Source organism: Squalius cephalus (assembly GCF_949319135.1).
Source record: "Squalius cephalus genome assembly, chromosome: 1".
Lineage (NCBI taxonomy): Eukaryota > Metazoa > Chordata > Actinopteri > Cypriniformes > Leuciscidae > Squalius > Squalius cephalus.
This window is the reverse complement of record NC_137122.1, coordinates 46189639-46208306: the sequence shown is the minus strand read 5'-3', so window position 1 is coordinate 46208306 and position 18668 is coordinate 46189639. Positions and strand designations below refer to the sequence as shown.

General features: G+C 37.9%; 2 protein-coding genes across 2 annotated transcripts; both read right to left on the bottom strand.

Annotated features, from left to right (window-relative positions):
• Positions 1-4395: 4395 nt before the first annotated feature.
• On the bottom strand, positions 4396-11296 carry nags (N-acetylglutamate synthase). The gene is made up of 8 exons (XM_079893995.1): positions 10843-11296; positions 9462-9748; positions 8814-9027; positions 7268-7448; positions 6127-6166; positions 5639-5770; positions 4672-4854; positions 4396-4583 (listed from the first exon to the last, which is right to left on the bottom strand). Exons 1-8 carry the CDS (start codon positions 11263-11265, stop codon positions 4406-4408), a joined length of 1638 nt encoding a protein of 545 aa, XP_079750121.1. The 5' UTR covers positions 11266-11296; the 3' UTR covers positions 4396-4405.
• A 2514-nt stretch (positions 11297-13810) lies between these two features.
• On the bottom strand, positions 13811-18620 carry LOC307155134 (uncharacterized protein). Its single transcript, XM_079865582.1, has 2 exons — positions 17975-18620; positions 13811-15945 (listed from the first exon to the last, which is right to left on the bottom strand). The coding sequence occupies exons 1-2, from the start codon at positions 18248-18250 to the stop codon at positions 15178-15180; spliced, it is 1044 nt and encodes a 347-aa protein (XP_079721708.1). The 5' UTR covers positions 18251-18620; the 3' UTR covers positions 13811-15177.
• Positions 18621-18668: the final 48 nt, after the last annotated feature.

The following is an 18668-nucleotide window of genomic DNA, read 5'->3' as shown; positions in this document are numbered from 1 at the left end:
CTCAGTGGGGTTGGTCAGGCAGGAGCCAGAAAGCAGTCTGGAGTTGCACAGAAATGTTCTACATGAGTTTGGCTATAAAGTACTAGACTGTTTTAGTGCCTACAACACAAGCCTACTGGGTGAATCTGACAATTTTTGTCTTATTCTTCACCTCCAGGAATATTAATAGAAAAAGCTCAGTCAGTTCTTAAACAATTCTCGGTGTCTTTTAAAAACGTGCAAATGAAAATTTAATGTTTAACATTCTACTTGTCAAAATCAATTAATTGCTACAGCTCTATCATAACGAAACTGAACCAGTACAAAGGAAAAAAGAGTGTGAATGATAAAGGCAGCAGTCGGCAGCACATATCATAATGTAAAATTAATTATTTTTTACACATTTAAATGTGATTCATAAACACCAGAAAATATTCCTCATCCTAACTTCCTGTCAACCCATTTGCACATTGCAAATGACTTTTCCATTGTCTCAGGTGAGTCAAACTTACCAAAAATGTAGTTTGAGATGACTAAAGAATCATAATCTCTGTTTATTCAAATGACTGAGCAGCCAAAGCAGAAATGCAGGTTTGACTGCAAATTTCACCCTTTGTAACTTCTGCATCACCGTTGTCATTCTCACATCTAAAGAATTTCATTGTGCTGTTCCATTGACACGGAATAAATCATTACGTTGTAGCACTGAAATCCCAATTAATTAAGTGTTTGAAATAGGAGAACCCATCTTATACTGTAAAGAAAATATTTTCATTATTTGTTAATCAACTTAGATAATTAATGTGGTTCAGATAACACAATATTTTGAGTTTCTATTGATTAAACCAATCTCTATTGCATTAGCTCAAATTTCAATGAACTCAAAATTAGGTAACCAGGTAACTTTTTTAAGTAAAACCAACAATTTTTTTTATTTTTTTTTTACAGTGAAGGCTATAAAATCATTTAGCCTGTAGTCTGGAGAAGAATACAAAAGATTTGGTAAAATGTTCAAGCTGCTTTTATCCCATGCACTCTTTAAAAGAAATGCTCTTTATTGGCATCCATGATTCCATAAAAAGTTATTCAGGAGGCTGATTCACAAAACATTTTATCTTACCATTGAGAGTTCTCCTAAATAGCAGTAAAAGTTATTGGGTAAGAGTTTCTTCTTAAAACCTATTCACAAAGCTGCTGAGAGTGAGACCAACTTTTACTAAGGAACAGAGAAGTCTTAAGCTAAGAGAAGTGGGGTTCACCTCTGCTATGTATGATGTCAACACATTTACTATATGACTAAAGTGATTGGCTGATGGGAGAGGGGTCTCTGTCAGTGATTAAATCAGTAATATTGTAGACTGAGGTATCATGTTGCCATTTTCAAATAAAGATTTTCAAATAAAAATGTTGCCATATTCAATTTAAGTTTTTAAAATGTAGGCCAAGTGTCACTAATTAAACAGGTATGTTTAGCTAATTGTCTTGCATAATTCAAGCGACAAAATTCAGGAGGAGCACGTTCAAATGGGCTATCTAATCAAGCTTGAGAGGTATACATACAGCCGACTTACCTATATAGTTACCTCGACAGCATCCCTCCGCAACCCTGACTCCCACTCTCGGCTGGTTCCTATTCCCAGTCGGGGATGGGGGGGGAATCAGGAAAGGTCCACGAGCCAGAACTTGAACTCATGTCACCCGAGCTGCCCACAAGGCAATCGGCACCAACAATAGGACATTGCTCTCAACTTGACCGCAATGTTTTATTCTTCATAATTCAATGCATTTTACCTGTACATATATGAACCTTTATGTTATGTCATCACAGACTAAAATCTATGAAAATCAAAATATTTCTTGCATTTATGAAGAAAAGCCTCAGGCCCCAAGTATCGCCAATTGCCTCAAAAGTGTAGAGTATCTTTGAGTGGATTGCAGAGGCGGATTGCGGCAACAGCCTTTTTAGGATTTAGGAGTCCGCTTGACTAACCCCAACTTTTCACAGATTTAGGAACTGGTTTTTGTGCTAAAATGCTTTGTGAAATTGAAGAGTCCGAAAATTAGGATTGACACGCCCTTTATTTGTAATATAGTCTCTCCAAAATCGGCAAGTTAGGAGCTACTTTTAGCCTTAAGATGTTTTGTGAATATGGCCCCAGGGCCCGTACTGTATGTATGTATGTATAAAACTTATAAGAAATGTTCTTAAGAATAGTCTTAAGCTTTGACTTGTGTCAAAAAATTCTTAGTAAAAAGTAAGACTTCTCTAAGAGTAGGAGACTTTTATAAAGAAGCTAAAAGCAACTTTCAGTAAAGTCAGACTGATTTAAGTGCTGACTGAAGTGGCACTTAAGTGTTGCAAACTAAGGACTACAATGATGTCAACCAAAAATGGCCGCCCATAGTGAGCCTGCAAGGGTGAAGTCACAGCAGCATGACACCAATCATTTAATGTAATTATAATAAAAAAATAATTTAATTAAGAGACTATAACTTTAATATTTAAAAAAATAATAATAATAATAATTGTTTGCATCGTGCAAAATTATAAAAAAAATTGTATTGATGTTGTGGAATCCTTTTCCATTGATATGTCTCCTCATTTACAGTTGATGGATGAGATCCATCAGTTGCTCCAACAACTCCAGGGAAGCCCAAAATCCTCATAAAAGTGGCTTGATTTTGCGCAAGATTTGAAGATCAGTTGGAAAGTCAATGAACTGCCATACAGTAGTGGCCAAAAGTGATGTCCGGCAAAGATTCAAATAGTATTAAAAATGTGTTAAAGATTTTGTAAGCATATTGTGTAGTTGTGCTTGGAGTCAGTTGTTTATTTGTAATAACACAATGACACATGCCAAATTGTACAGACATAATTTTTAGCCAGGCTGTCATACAAAGAAATTATAAACACATGAAAAAACAGACAGTGAAATATTAATAATTGAAATTAAATTGATATTAAATGTTGCAGTCAATGTATGATTTTTTTTTTCTTGAGAGCTTTTTAGTTTTTCTAAAACCTCTAGCTGTAGTTTGTCTTATTTGTCACTTAATATTCAGCAATATAATTGATCTGCCTGTATTGACACCATTGTCTGAGAACTGAACTGAGCTGGACGATGACTGTTTTCTCCAGAGCGGCTGTATAGATAAATTAACTAAATAGATAACTAATGATTTTTACAATGGAAATGAATCAACACTGAACTTACTTAAGCTGGACAATGACACTATTTTCTTCTTGATCTGCTGTACAACCAAAACCAACTTTGTTGCATTTTTTTCCTGTAATCAATAAGCTTCTTTGAAACAATCTGTGTTGTAAAAAGCGCTATATAAATAAAGTTGACTTGACTTGAAATAATTTTGTCAGATAAATACCTTCACTAAGTTTAGTGTTTTGTTCTTCCCTCATATTTTAAAATATTAAAAAAAATATATAAATATAAAAATATTTTCCTCATAATTTGATGGTTTAAACAAACTTGAAGGGTCATTTAAAAAATAAAAAATAACTCCACACATCACTTTTGGCCACTACTGTATGTTTGGTGTGGTCAGTGCCACAATAGTGCTATTTAAGACCCTGTTTACTCTGGACTGATGAGCCCAAGTCATCACCGGTGCACTGCTGCATTTTTCCAGTTGCCAAAAATGCAATTATTACATTCATTTCTGCAGTTAGAGCATTGATTTGTAGAGTGGGAGAAGCTATTCAATTACTTAAAGATAAGTTACAAAAAGAATACCTTGATGGTCAAACTTTTATCGTTTGATCAACTCCGTCATCATTCAACTCCAATACATTATATTTTCATTGAAAAGTGCGCAGCCTCCTCCTCTCTGCTGCCATCTTGTTACTCCTAACTAGGTTAGGATACCTCTCCAGCACTCTTAAATAATTTAGGAGCTGAGACCTAGTCTCAACACTTTATGTATCACACTTATTCTTAAGTTTAGGAATAAGAGTAAAATCAATGTCATTCTTAGAATTTTGACACACTTAATACAAAAATTTTACTCTGAGTGGCTTTATACATGGCCCCAGTTTTTTTTATACTGTTCTTCACAGTAACTTTTTCTTTTAAGAACTGTTCACAGACAGATTCTTCTATGGCAGTGGTTTTTAACCAGGAGGACATGGTTATCAAGATTGAGATCCACTGTTTTATCTGGCATTGCTACAAAACCCCCTTTTTAGAACCTTTTTTTTTTTTTTTTTAAAGAAAGTGATGGGGGCCAGGAGCAGATGACTCAAAACTCATTTTGTGCTCTAGAAATAATGTGTTATGCATTTGGGACGACATTCAATTTGTTCCTTTAAGCTACTCAACCAATATTCCAAGAAACTGTGAAGATATGAAGCTCTGCTTGATAATAATAGTAATAATAATAATAACAAGGTCATGGGATGAGTATGGTTTTATGACCCTTGGGGTTGCTGAAGGGGTTTCACTTCTGTTGCGGTGTGAGAGCAGAAAGAGTCAGGAAGGCACTTGGCGTACTCCACCAGCACGTAAGACTCACGGATGTCTGTAAGGCCAAGCCAGAATACAATCCAGTGACCATTTACAAAACTGCCATCACAGTGCTTGAAATACCTGAGGATTTGAAAGCAGAATGAGAGATGAATGATCGATGGGCAAAAAATGGGAATCGCAACAATGCAATGCGGAGGACGGGACACACCAGGGATTGATGCGGTTAGTGGCGCGGGATCTCCAGAAGAGCTTGCCCAAGTCCTGACGAATACACTCCCACAAGATCTGCCCAGTTCCTTGACCTTGTTTACTGCTGCTGACCACAAATTTGTCCAGGTACGGAGTGCCGCTGTTCACAGGCTCTGTGGTGATTATAGCAGCCGCACTGTACCTGCAATTAAATGCATACAGGCACAGATTCAGTAAGCTTATATTCTAGAAGCATAAAACTATGAGCATGATTTACCACAAGGGTGAAACGTCATTTAAAAATACCACAACTGTGTCATGTAAAGAAGTGAGAGGGGTAAGGTGTGTCAGTGAGTGAGCTGTGTTAAACCCTTAACTCTTTCCCTGCCATTGACGGAATTTTCAGGCAATCCGTGTTTTTACTGTTATATGGCAGGGGGCGCTATTAGACGTCTTCTGAAAGAGTACAGAATCTCCAGATCAAAACCCAGCCGAAGAAGAAGCAGAAACAAGCAAAAGAAGCATTGCTTATGCACATATAAAATAACGCTATCATCAAAAATTACACTGCATATAAATAATTTATATTTAGATTATTACCTTCCTAAATCCCCAGTATGGGTAGGTTTAGGATTAGGCAGTCAGTTAGCGGCTTCAACAAAGAGGGTAATAATTTGGCAGGGAGTCAAAATTCACACAACACCAGACGTGGTCTTTGACAAAAATACTATCACTAATGCTATTACTACTACGAATACTACTACCACCTGTTAAAAAAAAAAATTTAATATTAAACCTGGTCCTGGGTTAATTATGAAAATATGAAGTTTTCTATTGACTTTTTTTCTTATTTCCCAATGATTCAACTTTCCCTTTACATGGAGCAGATTGTGACACTGGATCATTTTCTTTCATATTTCTTTGGCCATACAGTATGATGTAAAACATTTTCATTGAGGCTTGGTGTTTCAACAACTTGTTCTTACCCTTCAGACAGGTAAATAGAATGCAGTCTGCCCTTGAGAGATGCTATGTAATCCTCTTTCAGGTTCCTTTCGAAAGACTTGTTTATCAGTGCCAAGAGACGGCCAGTGTCAATGTCATCTAGGCTGTTGTATCTGTGACCGGAAATAAAGCTGTCATTCACTGCTAATCTTTGTCAGGCTTGACGCCATTCATATCAGATTACACACAGTGAACACAATATCTTAAATATTTGTCTCTAATAAATGCCTATGGTTTAATTTACAGTACTTCACTGAGATATCCAGCCTGACACCTGTGGTAAAAACTGCTTGTTTATTCTTGATTATTTAATGACAGCCTAAACTCTGACCAAGCTGGTTGTGAAATAGGGAAACTGTGATTGCACACAGACATTTTAACAGCATTGTAAAATGTTCCATATGGTGGATAGGTAGAAAATTTGGACTTAAAAAAGACTAAAAGAAATAAACTGCAAAAAGTCACATACCTGTGGATGGGATCTCCATTTTTAAACAGGGTGCCTGAGCCTGAAAGACGGATAAAGCAATACAGACATGTTTCCTTAAAGGTGCATTAAGCAACTTTTCATGTTAAAAATACCCGTTTTCTAACCCATACATGCTTAAACAATTGCCTGATGGGCTGAATGAGCCCTTCTCTGATCACTGAGATTGTCTCTATAATCCTGTAAAGTAAAATAAATAAGAGGGATTCGGGCCGGAATTTTAGACTGGGCGTGACGTCATGCGCGTTCAAGGCACGCTCACATAGCTATGTCTGGCAGGTTTGTGTATTCGCCGGCATTCTCCGTAGAAGATGGATTGTAAGAGACCTGCTTGTAGTTCATTTCAAACACCAACGCAAACTCCACGTAAGATAAAAAAAAGAAAACTTTTGTCTAGTGAGCGTGCACATCTCTGGCTGCAGTTTCGCTTGCCGCCAGAGGGGGCATAGTTCTGCAAAAACTCAGAATCTTGCTTAATGCACCTTTAACCCATTGTGGGTTTAAGAAATACAAACGGTAGAAACTTTGCTCTTTTTTTACTGGTCCAAGATATTCTGTTATCATTAATCAAACTCTTAGTCTTACTTTTAACCAATATTAGTTAAACCTTGTAAAATCCACGCATTCAGCAGACAGCAGCAGCAAGGGGCCGTAGTACTCCACCCAATGCTATGACAAAGTCACAAACTTTGCTCAGGCATTCAGAACAACTAAAATAGCATTTCAGATCGGTTCCCAGGTTTAGTTCAGATCGGTACTCTGGTTAGTCCAGTTATGCCATCCCATCAAATATATATTTTTGCTGCGCATCGAGGAATTTATTCGGTAGCCTACATGTGTGTCCATCGTCGTTTATGCGCATGCTTATCGGATAAAAAAATGTAGGCTATCAGATTCAAAAGAGCGCATTTTTAGAATATATGCGCATCTTGGCATTTCCATCCATTAGTTTTTTTATATCCCAAAATGCGCATACAAATAGGTGGATGTTAACAAAACAAAAGCTCGTCGCCAGTTTCTGCTTGTTATCTGTCTCGGAGTCATATGTCTATTGACTTTAATGAGAGAAAAAGAGAACATAAGTGTCATTTGTCTCAGTAAGTGTGTGTTTTCTCTCTTGTACCTTTATGGCTGAAGAGCTCAGTGAGAAGCGTGCCAGCTGAGGTGAGTACGGCCGAGCTGTCAGCTGGCAGCAGGTTGAGCAGCTGTGCAATGGTACTGATGCGCCTTTTCTCCACTTCACTCAGCCATTTCGCACAACTCAGGCCTGGCAAATCTCCCGGCAGTGACACTAAACCCAACACCTGAAAAATAAAATAGACCATGATTTTAATTAGGAACACTTTAGCCCATGATGTGTATTCATTATGTGCGCATTTATATTTGAGAAAAAGGCATTAACTGCTGCATACCACCCAGAAATGTAGAAATTGTAACACTGCCACCTTGTGTTCACTTTACGCTATTGAAGCAACAATCATTTCTTGAACCATTTCTGCCGTTAAACCACTCTTTATTGAAATTTATAGCAAGACATTTAGTTTATGATAGTTTTATAAACTATATTGGCTGCAAAGCAAACCTGTTTACAATGCTATGACAATTTTAAAATATAGGCTATGTGTAATGAGATACACAATTGGTAAGAGAACAGGCTTCAAATATTCTTTTACATTTTATAGTTTTAGAACGATAAATAGCATATTATATAGAAATATATAAATACAGTGCTGGTCAGAATTATTTGCCCCCTTGGTAAATATGATCAAAGATGGCTGTAAAAAATAAATCTCTTGATATTTTATAATAAGAAATTAGCAAAAATCTAACATTTCATTGAAGTAGAAGAATTGAAATTGGGGGGGAAATCACATTATGAAATAAAAATTTTCTCCAAGACACGTTGGGAACAATTATTTGCCCCCTTTTATTAAATACTTTTTGCAACCTCTTTTTTCCAAGATAACAGCTCTGAGTTTTCTCCTATAATGCGTGATGAGTTTGGAGAACACCTGACAAGAGATCAGAGACCATTCCTCCGTAATGAATCTCTCCAGATCCTTCAGATTCCCAGATCCATGTTGGCGCTTCTTCTCTTCAGTTCAGCCCACTCATTTTCTATAGGGTTCAGGTCAGGGACTGGGATGGCCATTGCAGATGCTTGGTTTTGGTTTAAAACCTTGGTTTAACTGACACTACTGGAACCTCAAACGGGACGGGTTCTACGGCATCATGGATTTGAACAAATACCAGCATATAAAAAATCAAAACCTGACAACTTCTGCTAGAAATCTTATAACGGGCCATTTTTGGATCTTCCAACAGGACAGTGATCCAAAAACAAACATCAAAATCAAAACAAAAACGGGTCACTGAGCACAAAACAGCATCTGCAATGGCCATCCCAGTCCCTGACTGAAATGAATAAGCATGACAAACATTGCTTAAAAACTTTAAAATAAAGATCTGTAAAGCTTATTTTGGAGTGTACAAAGTTATCTTTAAAATACAGTATCCTGGAAAAGGGACATTTAAGGTTTAGCTGTGCAGGTAAACCTTACTCCCCTGGCCTCAATACACAAACACACATACACAAATGCCTCCATTAATAAAATTAAGTAATACAACAATTTCTTGTTAGTCAGATTCACATATTAATCCTACTGTACCTTGTGGTTTTGGTTACGGAGGCCCCCTGAGCTGTTCAGGAATATGACTTTCTGAGGCTGCAGTGACTGCGAGACGGCTGCCGTCACCTGGATCGAGCTGAGAACAGAAGAACGACCACCTGCATCGCGGCCCACTGGACAGACCAGCGGAATGGCTCTACAGTCCAGAGTCCACTGCAGAAGAGCTGAGTCCACAACAACTGAGGGACCACTGCTGATAGAGGACACAGAGACAAAGTGTTTGTGTGTGTGAGAGAGAGAGGAGACTCTGATGTGTACTAGGAGGAGTCCATTATGACATTTACACAAAGGACGACAACAATATAGGCCTAGATTTAAAAATCATTCTAAATGTGAAAGAATAACATGAATAGAGTCCACACCACAACTATAACAATAACGGCAATGTTGTTGGAATCACTTTTAGAAAAAAATTTTTTTTCAGCTTGTGAACAATAAAAACATTGACATCCATTCAGAATCCGCCAACTATAAAGCAACCAGCGCAAGCATTTAAAGAGGCAGTGACAAAACTGCAGTGCGCGTTTATAATAAACAATGTTATTGTGTGTTGGTGTGGACGTTAATTAAGTTATCATTTATAGTTATCGCTCTTGATGTGAACGGGCCTTAAAGTGGTTTCTAAACCTGCTCTCATCCTGAGGGTCCCGCAGTTGTAAAACGGCCTCTGAACTAAAGAAGGGCATCACATTGGCTGAGTTGTGCTGAAGTGCTTCTGTTAAAGCCTGGCAATGTTTCACCATCACCGTCCTGGCGAGGGTGGAATTAGTCCCAGTGCTGTTGCTGTCCTCCTCTTCCATCTCAGGAGGCAATCCCATCACCACCACGAGCTTCATATCCATTCGCTGCAGGAAGGAGAGTCCAAAGGCCAGGCTCTGGACCATCTCACGGCTATCAAACACTGACGTGTCAACCTGAGGAGGACAACACAGAAATCAGCTTCAGATGTCTATTTGAAATGTCATGACCTCAAGGAACAACTATGTGTATCAGCTGCCATTAAGGTTTTTAGAAAATAAGTACAATCACAACAAACATAACTGTTATTTATCATTTTAGACTACTAAGTCGGAAAGAGTCTGCTTCTATGAAGAGCTCAGATATCTGCAGCGTATAGCAGCCTACCTAAGGTTAATTTAGTTTGACCAGTGATCCTGAAACAAAAAAAGGCTTCAATTGTCTGCAGAGTCAACAAACCAACAGAAAGGATATGTACACTCGTGCACAATTTGAGCAGCAGCATAGATGACAAGTCGGCAGAGACTTCACATAAAATGTTCAAGTTTGGCTTCTGAGACTATTTAACAATATATTTATATGATTTTCTTTTTAAATAATAAATGCCTATGTAGCTGTAAATATTTCATATATACTTAAAATTTATACAATTATAATAAAATAATTACCTGCATTGAGATTTTAGTATTAGGCTATATACATACAGTATAGAGTTATGGCCATCTGAATGAACTTAAATATTTAAGCACAGATAACTTAATATGCAATAAAGTAGACCCACATTTTCCAATTTATATATTGTTGCATTTACTTATGATTATGAACAAGCAATAAAATATTAAAACACATAAACAGATATTAAAACACAACACACATTGCCTCACATAAACAGATTTATTAAGATTTTTAACCCTTTACATTTCATAGCTTAACTTTATAGGCTTTCATCAATAAACAAATTACAATTATAGCTGTTTGAAGACTTAAAGTTTTAATTAGACTATATAAGTATAGTAGTATAGCCTAACTTGTTATTTTATAAGCTATTAAGAGTATTAGGTTGAATAGAATTCATTTATATGAAAAATTAATTGATACATTTAAAAATATAAAATCCAAGATGTATCAAATATATAAGCTAATATATTTTCAATATAAAACAAACATTATTATAATATAATATGAATTGTACAAAAAGAACATTAAAAACATATGTAATATAGTAGGCTAATTAATGTATATTCTAACTCTATGGTCTCAAGACACGCACCTGCAGTACCGCAAACACTAGAGATAAACCGGCCCGCTGAAAGTGTGTTAACCAGTACCGAGCCTCACGTGGATCACCTCCAATTTGATTGAGAAAAGCCTTGACATCTCTGTAGATCAGCGTGCGGTTGGACCAGAGGTTGAGCTCGCTCGGGGAGGTGTAGTTGGGGAGCTCCTGTAGGGTCCACGCCGGGGTTTTGCTGCCGTGTCCCGCAGCACTGGCTGACCTCAGGCGCTGGTTGACTGGGACTAGTCTCCGCCGATGATGACCGCTCCTCTGCTGACTCAGGGCTGACGGTTTCGTCCAAAACTGGTCAGCCATGATGGCCATGGCCCTGCAACCGGACGAACCGCTGTTGACTTTGGCCATGAGTTGTGCAGAGGAATCTAATGGCCCCCGAAAGCTACCTTCAGCTGACCACATCAGGATTATGAGGGGTGAATATGGTCCAGGCGAGGACACGTGGCTGAATCAGCTGTCAGGAGCTCCCGTGGTGTGCAATAGAAAATAAATTATTTTGCAAACTATTTTGTATTTACAGTAAGGAAAATTGCGGGGTAAAGTTATAGCTTAAATGTCAGGAAATTAAAATAAAGCATATAGGTTATTATAACGACAGCAAGCTATCAAACAAACCAATGAATTGTAATTTTGCAAAATTTCTTAGAGCTGTTGAAGTCCTGAAAACCCTGATTTACATTTAACCCCTATTAGTATGTAGGCCTACAAAATGCAAAATATAAACATTTACACACAATCTAAATATCTTTCTCCAAGTTATTCTCATATCTGTTTTAAAGAGGACAACTTATAGAAAATAAAATAGCATGCAACCTAAAAATTAACTGGTATAATGAATATATATATATATATATATATATATATATATATATATATATATATATATATATATATATATATATATAGTCTTATTTTCATTTTCTATTTAACTGAGTTCGGGTGTCCTCTACATAGGACATATAAAATGTAAAAAAAAAAAAAACAAACATTTGTTTCTTAAACTCCAAACAATGTAATGAAAATCTTTTTTCTTTTTTTTTATGGGTCTTAGGAGGATATATCAGACAAAAAGGAGCATAAAGAGTCTTATATTGGCCATATGAATTCAACTTGAAAAGCTGGTATTTCCCTCAAGAAAGGAATAGGCAGTCTCTGTTAGTCTGTCAGCAATAATCTGATGATGCTGCTGTCAGTGAGCTCCATATGGTGCCAAACACTGACCTGGATTTCTTCACTTTCTCTGTCCACAAAAATCTCCACACAAATCTGTTTAAACTCCTGTTTAAACCCAGCCTGTGCCACAGCAATGCAACAGAGGATTTTTTTATTCACTGATTCTGATTCACCTTTTCATGATGGGTATACATTTATAACAAAGAGACAGATCTGGACTGCAGGCAGGCAGTCAGGCACATCCCTTCGGTGCAGAGTGTCTAGAAACCACTCAGTTTTAGCACGTGCAGAATGAGGCCTGGCATTGTCTTGCTTCCCAGGAAAGATGTCATCTTGATACCAAACATTCATAAGTCAACACCATTGCTGTATTTTCTCCTTAAAACTGCAGTGAACCAAAGACAGTCTCAAAATCGAGGTTTGAAATCGCTGGTGTTTCTGACGTCACAAATTACCTTGTAAGTGATCGTCAACGAGTGGATCTCTGAGCTAGTGAGTGGAGGCGGAGCGAATTTATACTAAATGAGGCAAGGGTGTAGAGTTACATTCAAGCTATTTTAAGGCATGAAGAATTTCCCATTTCCAGAAAAGTTGGGACATTATGTAAAATGCAATAAAATCAAGAATCTGTTATTTGTTAATTGTCTTGAAGCTTTTTTTAATTGACAAAAGTACAAAGAAAAGTTTCCAATGTTTTCACTGAACAACATGATTGTATTTTGTAAATGGGGGAATCGTGTTTGGGTGTAAAAGAGCTTCTCAGTCTTTGCAAGCAAAAATATGGTCATGGCTCACCACTTTGTACCAAATATCATGAGAGAATTGTCAAACAATTCAAATTTCTCAATGCAAGATTGCAAAGAATTTATGTCTTTGACCATCTACCATATAATATTGTGAAAAGATTCAGGGAATCCAGAGAAATCTCAGTACAAGTTAGACAAGGCAGGAGACCTCTGCTCTGATGAATGTGTGTGACCATCGAGCCCTCAGATGGCATTGTATGAGAAACCATCATACTCTGTTAAATACAGCCACATGTGCTCAAGAGTACTTTGGAAAACCATTTTCACTTAACACAGTCTGACGCTGCATGAAGAAATTGAATCTCTGTTACGCAAGGAGAAAGCTATACATCTGTTCTATGATGCCGAGTTCTCTGGGCCAAAGCTCATCTCAGATGGTCTTGACTTATGAATTTGCACATAGTTTGTCTTAAAGCATATTAAAAACACCACATAGATATTTTCACCACAGGGGGACTTTAACAGTTTGTTTTTGGCATACAAGGACACATGATGGCTGTGTCCGAAAACTTACAAATGCTGCCTTTGGAGGATGCACTGCAAGGTTGGAAGGCATCAAAGCACATCCGAATCCAAAGTTAGCTTCACTTCTTGTCTCCTGATATATTTCTAAGGGATTGTCTCCCTTCATCTGATCGATTTTTGAAGGCAGCATAGATGTATCTTTCGCTGCCTTTGATATCCCATAATCCTGTGCTTTCCGTTCTGAGACAATAACGGCAATGTTGTTGGAATCACTTTTAGACATTTTTTTTTTTTTTTCAGCTGATGAACAATAAAAACATTGACATCCATTCAGAATCCACCCGACTATAAAGCAACCAGCGCAAGCATTTAAAGAGGCAGTGACAAAACTGCAGTGCGTTTATAATAAACAGAATGTTATTGTACGTTGGTGTGGACGTTAATTAAGTTATCATTTATAGTTATCGCTCTTGGTGTGAACGGGCCTTAAGGGAGAAGTTCAATTTAAAATGAAAATTACCCCATGATTTACTCACCCTTAAACCATCCTAGGTATATTACTTACTTCTTTCAGATGAATACAACCGGAGTTATATTAATAAACACCCTGACGCTTCCGAGCTTTATAATGGCAGTGAATTGCAACCATCAGTTTAAAGCTCAAAAAAGAGCATCCATCCGTCATAAACGAACTCCACGTGGCTCCGGGGGGTTAATAAAGGCCTTTTGAAGCAAAGCGATGAGTTTGTGTAAGAAAAATATTTAAAGTAAAATAACTTACAAACGAACATACGGATTCGACTTAAGTGTAAAGCTAACTTTTTGTGCTTGATTTTGTACTTTAAAAAAAAAAAACATATCGATTTAATAACCAAAAGGGCTTCCCCATGTGCAATAATACTAAATCTGTATCATGAAATTATGATTTGAAAGTTCAATAAGGGTGCTTGAGGAAGCATGCGCATTAATTGATGTGTAATCCTTTGACAGCAGTTGCAGAGAATTAAGCTTTTAGGCTTTACAGCCAACCAGAAGGAAATTAATTTAACAGTGTTTTGGGCATATAAGGACACCTGATGGCTTTTGGCAGAATGTGTCCTTGAGTCCTTTTGACATGATGGCAGAAATTCCTACTGTAGCAATTAAATATTTTCTTGGTGATCACCTCTGTTTAGCTGTAGATCTTTTAGCCGTTACGCTGACACAGAAGCCCGTCTAAAATCAGTTTCATGAGGTACCTGTACCTTCGTACACAAATGCTGCCTCTAAAGTCATTGCCTGATAAGGCAACGAGGCAAGTCACTGCCTATAGATGCAGACGATGAGTTTTGTCAGAAGGGACTAGTAAATACAATTTAAATGTATTAATATATTTTGTTTTTATTGTACTAAGGAACATAATTATAAACATATCCTATTGAAACAGAATAAAACATCGACAGACCGAGAGAGAGAGAAGGAACAAATCAAAAGTAAAAAAAAAAAAACCTTGCCGTTTTATGTACATGTAATGAGTTGAAGGTAGCTTTTGACAAGAGTTTGTAAAAGGCAAAGAGGATGTCTGAAAGAGGCTACTATACTGTCATATAATTCATAACACATACACAACTAATTGGTTAGCTAGCACAGATTGTAATCTGAAAACATCCCATATTAGAAAGATTTACATCAGATTCAAGTTACCAATACTTTTATTCAAGATTTACATTATAAAAGTCTCAATTTCAATCACCACATCAACTCAGAACAAATGGTATCAGTCCAGTTTCTCGCTTTAATCAGTGTATTTGCTCTTTGTTGGGAAAAGAGGCCAAAGCAAGACCATCGTATCTGTATTTTCAATCTGTATTGTCCTCCTGTATAAGTCACCTCACTGCTCTTGCGGTTCCCCCTCATTCTGTTCCCAGTATTTTCTCTTGCGTTTTCTCTCCGCCATGACCAAGGCACCAAAGACGGTCACAATCACAGTAGCAGTGATGACTAACACAGTAACGGTCTCAGCCACACACAACTGGCTGTCCACCCAAGCCAAAGAGGCTCCGGCAAGCTGCCAGGGCTCCCGACATGTTACGTTGTGATAGTCGTCCACAAGGAGGTGCCGCACACTAAGCAGCTTGCTGAAGACACGGTGCAGGTCGCAGTCACAGTTCCACGGGTTCCCAGCCAACTGCAGGTGCGTAGCAGCCGTGTGCAAGCTCAGCAATGTCTTGAAGTTCAGGTGTTCCAGATGATTCGCCTCCAAGCCCAACAGAGAAAGACTGTGCAATGGTGCTAGTGCATTAACCTCGATCCGAGAGATGTTGTTGTTCCCCAGAAGCAGAACTTCCAGTCCGGGCAGCATGGTGAGGGATCCCTCTCGCAGAACACCCAGGTGGTTCCCTTGGAGGTAAAGGTGGCGCAGGCGGGACAGGCCACGGAACGCGCCAGGTTCAACAGATTGGATACGATTGTGGCTGAGGTCCAGCTTCTCAAGGTTCTCCAGATGTTCTAGGCCTGGAGGTTTCAACAGCACCAGTGCATTGTGGTCCAGCCGCAATTCACGCAGGGAAGACAGGCTCTCAGAGAAATTAGGAGGGATCTTAGTGAGGTTGTTACGACTCATGTCCAGCTTCTCCAGAAAGGACAGAGAGAAAAAAGCCTGTGGGGAAACAGACATTTGGTTAAATGTATACGGTAGAGGTTGAATGACTGCAGATTTTTAAAAAGTTGACATTTATGTGATTAAAATCGAATCGACTAGTCGCTGTTAACGTCATTGATGCACAAATAAGCCTGAACCTCGAGCTAAAACTCGAACGGTGGTTGCTTTGTGAACAGCAATGGCATATGACACAGCGGTGCCCACAAGGCTTTTGCCTACATAACAGCTTATTTTTATCAGTTCTTTTGTCATTGGGTCGTTATATTTCTCACAGATTTCTGCTCGTTCTGAATCAGATACAGATAAAGTAGCAGTTTAGTAGTAATTTTGGGCTGGGTTTAAGTTTCAATTTTGATTTTGGCTTCCAACGATTATAAAAACATGATTCTGCTTTCCGTTCCTTCCTTTAAAGTGGTGTGTTGTCGCCCATACGTAACATACAAATCAGCCGAATCATCTAATGCCACCTGTAAAAGTGTATTGAGCTGCGAAAGAGGCGGCTTTCTGCACGTGCAATCCAAGATGGAGAGAAACATGGACAAGTACAGGCTACTCTGGGCTTAAATGGACAAATACATGCAAAAATGTCCGTCTTGGGTCCTTTAAAAAACGCATTCAGTTGTCTTCAGTGACATAACAGCTGGGTAAGTAATCAAATGCTTGTTAGTAAATTAGGTCTTAAAGTGACAGCAGCCTAATAAACCTTCTGCTCTCTCTGTCATTTAATGTTAATCAAACAACAAAAGAAAATGAGAGAATAATTCACTGCTCTTCTCTGAATAACTTTAATAAGTTAGTAACTTTAATAAGAATCAATTTATAGTTAATTCATATGAGCCAGACATTACTGACACTGCCGCAATCAAGCCGGAATCGGGGCGTTAACACACGCCGATGCCGAGTCTGAGCCGCAGGCGCCGCGGGGCAGCCGAGCTCAGGCCGATGGGAGAGTGGGGCACAAAGTAATGCTTTTTTACTTTCTCAGTTTGTTTAAATCTACTTAGGGTTCAGAGTATTTATTTTTTCCCACATTAATTCCACACATGTCTAGTACAATGATGTGGTTTTGTTTTATTAATACAGTAGCCTATACACTTTTTTCTTGATATAGGCTAAGAATGGAAGTGAAATGTGACAATGCCCCATACATTGTAACATGTAAGAGGCACATTGTAACATAACCATATGACAGATTAAAATGCTATCTGATCCAATCAAACAAAAATACAAGACAAACTAAAATATTTTCTCAATTAACTTTTTCATATAAAATAATGGCATTTTTTAAGTTTGACTACGAACACAGGAAAACACAGCTATACAACATAGTTCAAAACATATTAATAATTAGTAATTTCTGAACATTGACTCTCAGTTTTTATTTTATTTTATTTCAGTGTAAGAATTGTGGGCAATTTTTTCTCTAGTGTTGATATGGCAACTAGTAGGCTAAATACACAAAGTTTCGTCATGCTAGCATGTGTGGAAGAAGTATTTAAAACAAGTGTTGTACTAAAATGATGGCCAGTCATTAATATGTTTACATTCATTCATATATTCATACAAAGAAAGAACTGTATGAATATATTAATGAATGTAAACATATTAATGACTGGCCATCATTTTAGTACAAGTGTGTTACGTTGTGCCCCGCTGTCCCCTATATGCTATCTGGGCTGTCTGTGAAACCAGGTCATTTTTTTTCTTATTGTAAAGAACACAATTTAATAATCTGTAGAACCGTTTTTCCACTAAATAATGGTTCATTTTGAAGAACCTTTAACATCCATGGAACTTTTCACTTCCACAAGATTTTTTTAAATGTTCTTCACACAACGAAAAAATGGTTCTTAGTTTTAAGTTAGGTTAGGTCCCCCTTTAGGAATCTTTATTTTTAAGAGTGTAAAGAACCTTTATGGAAAGGTTCCCTGAATGTTAATGTTCTTCATGGAATATCAATGGCAATAAAAAACTTTTCTTTTTGAGTAGGCTATGCATATGGATTGAATAGCCTAAATGGTCCTACCTGCGTATGAAGAACCTGGATGCTGCTGTCCGAGAGCACTAGAATACGTAAAGACCAAAGGCCAGCGAAAGCTCGACTCCGGATCTCCGTAAGCTTGTTTCCTCCAAGGTCTAGGAGCCAGGTGCCGTGGGGAAGTCCATGTGGAATATCCTCAAAACCCCTGGCATGGCAATCCACCAGGTCTGAGTGTTCATAGCACTGGCAGAGGTGACTACACAGTCTTGAGCTCCTCGACGGAGAAAGAAAGAGTAAAAGCATCGCGACAGAAGGCAACATGACAGATTCCAGAGATCTACCTGGAGCTCTACAAAACGTGAAATGTTTGACCAGGACGTCGATCAACGGATCCTCAGCTTTCTACGGAAGAGGAGCGAGATAAACGCAGTTTCCATTTGTTTAGGACAGACTTTTACAGATCAGCAGAATATTCGCAGTCTGCAGTGCAGCTGGAATGTCTGTCAGAAGCACTTAATCGCCTTAAAACCATATGCGACTCAATTTCCAAGCCCCCCCTCCCCACACGGTCACACACACAATAAACAGTAATAAATTACATACGTAGGCCTACTACTACTAGTAGTAGCAGTATACAAATAAATAATGCGTAAAAACAGTTATTGTTATACTGTTTTATTCCTTTCCTCCTCTAAATATACGGAATATATATATATATTTCTTCTTGTCAGCGTTTTTT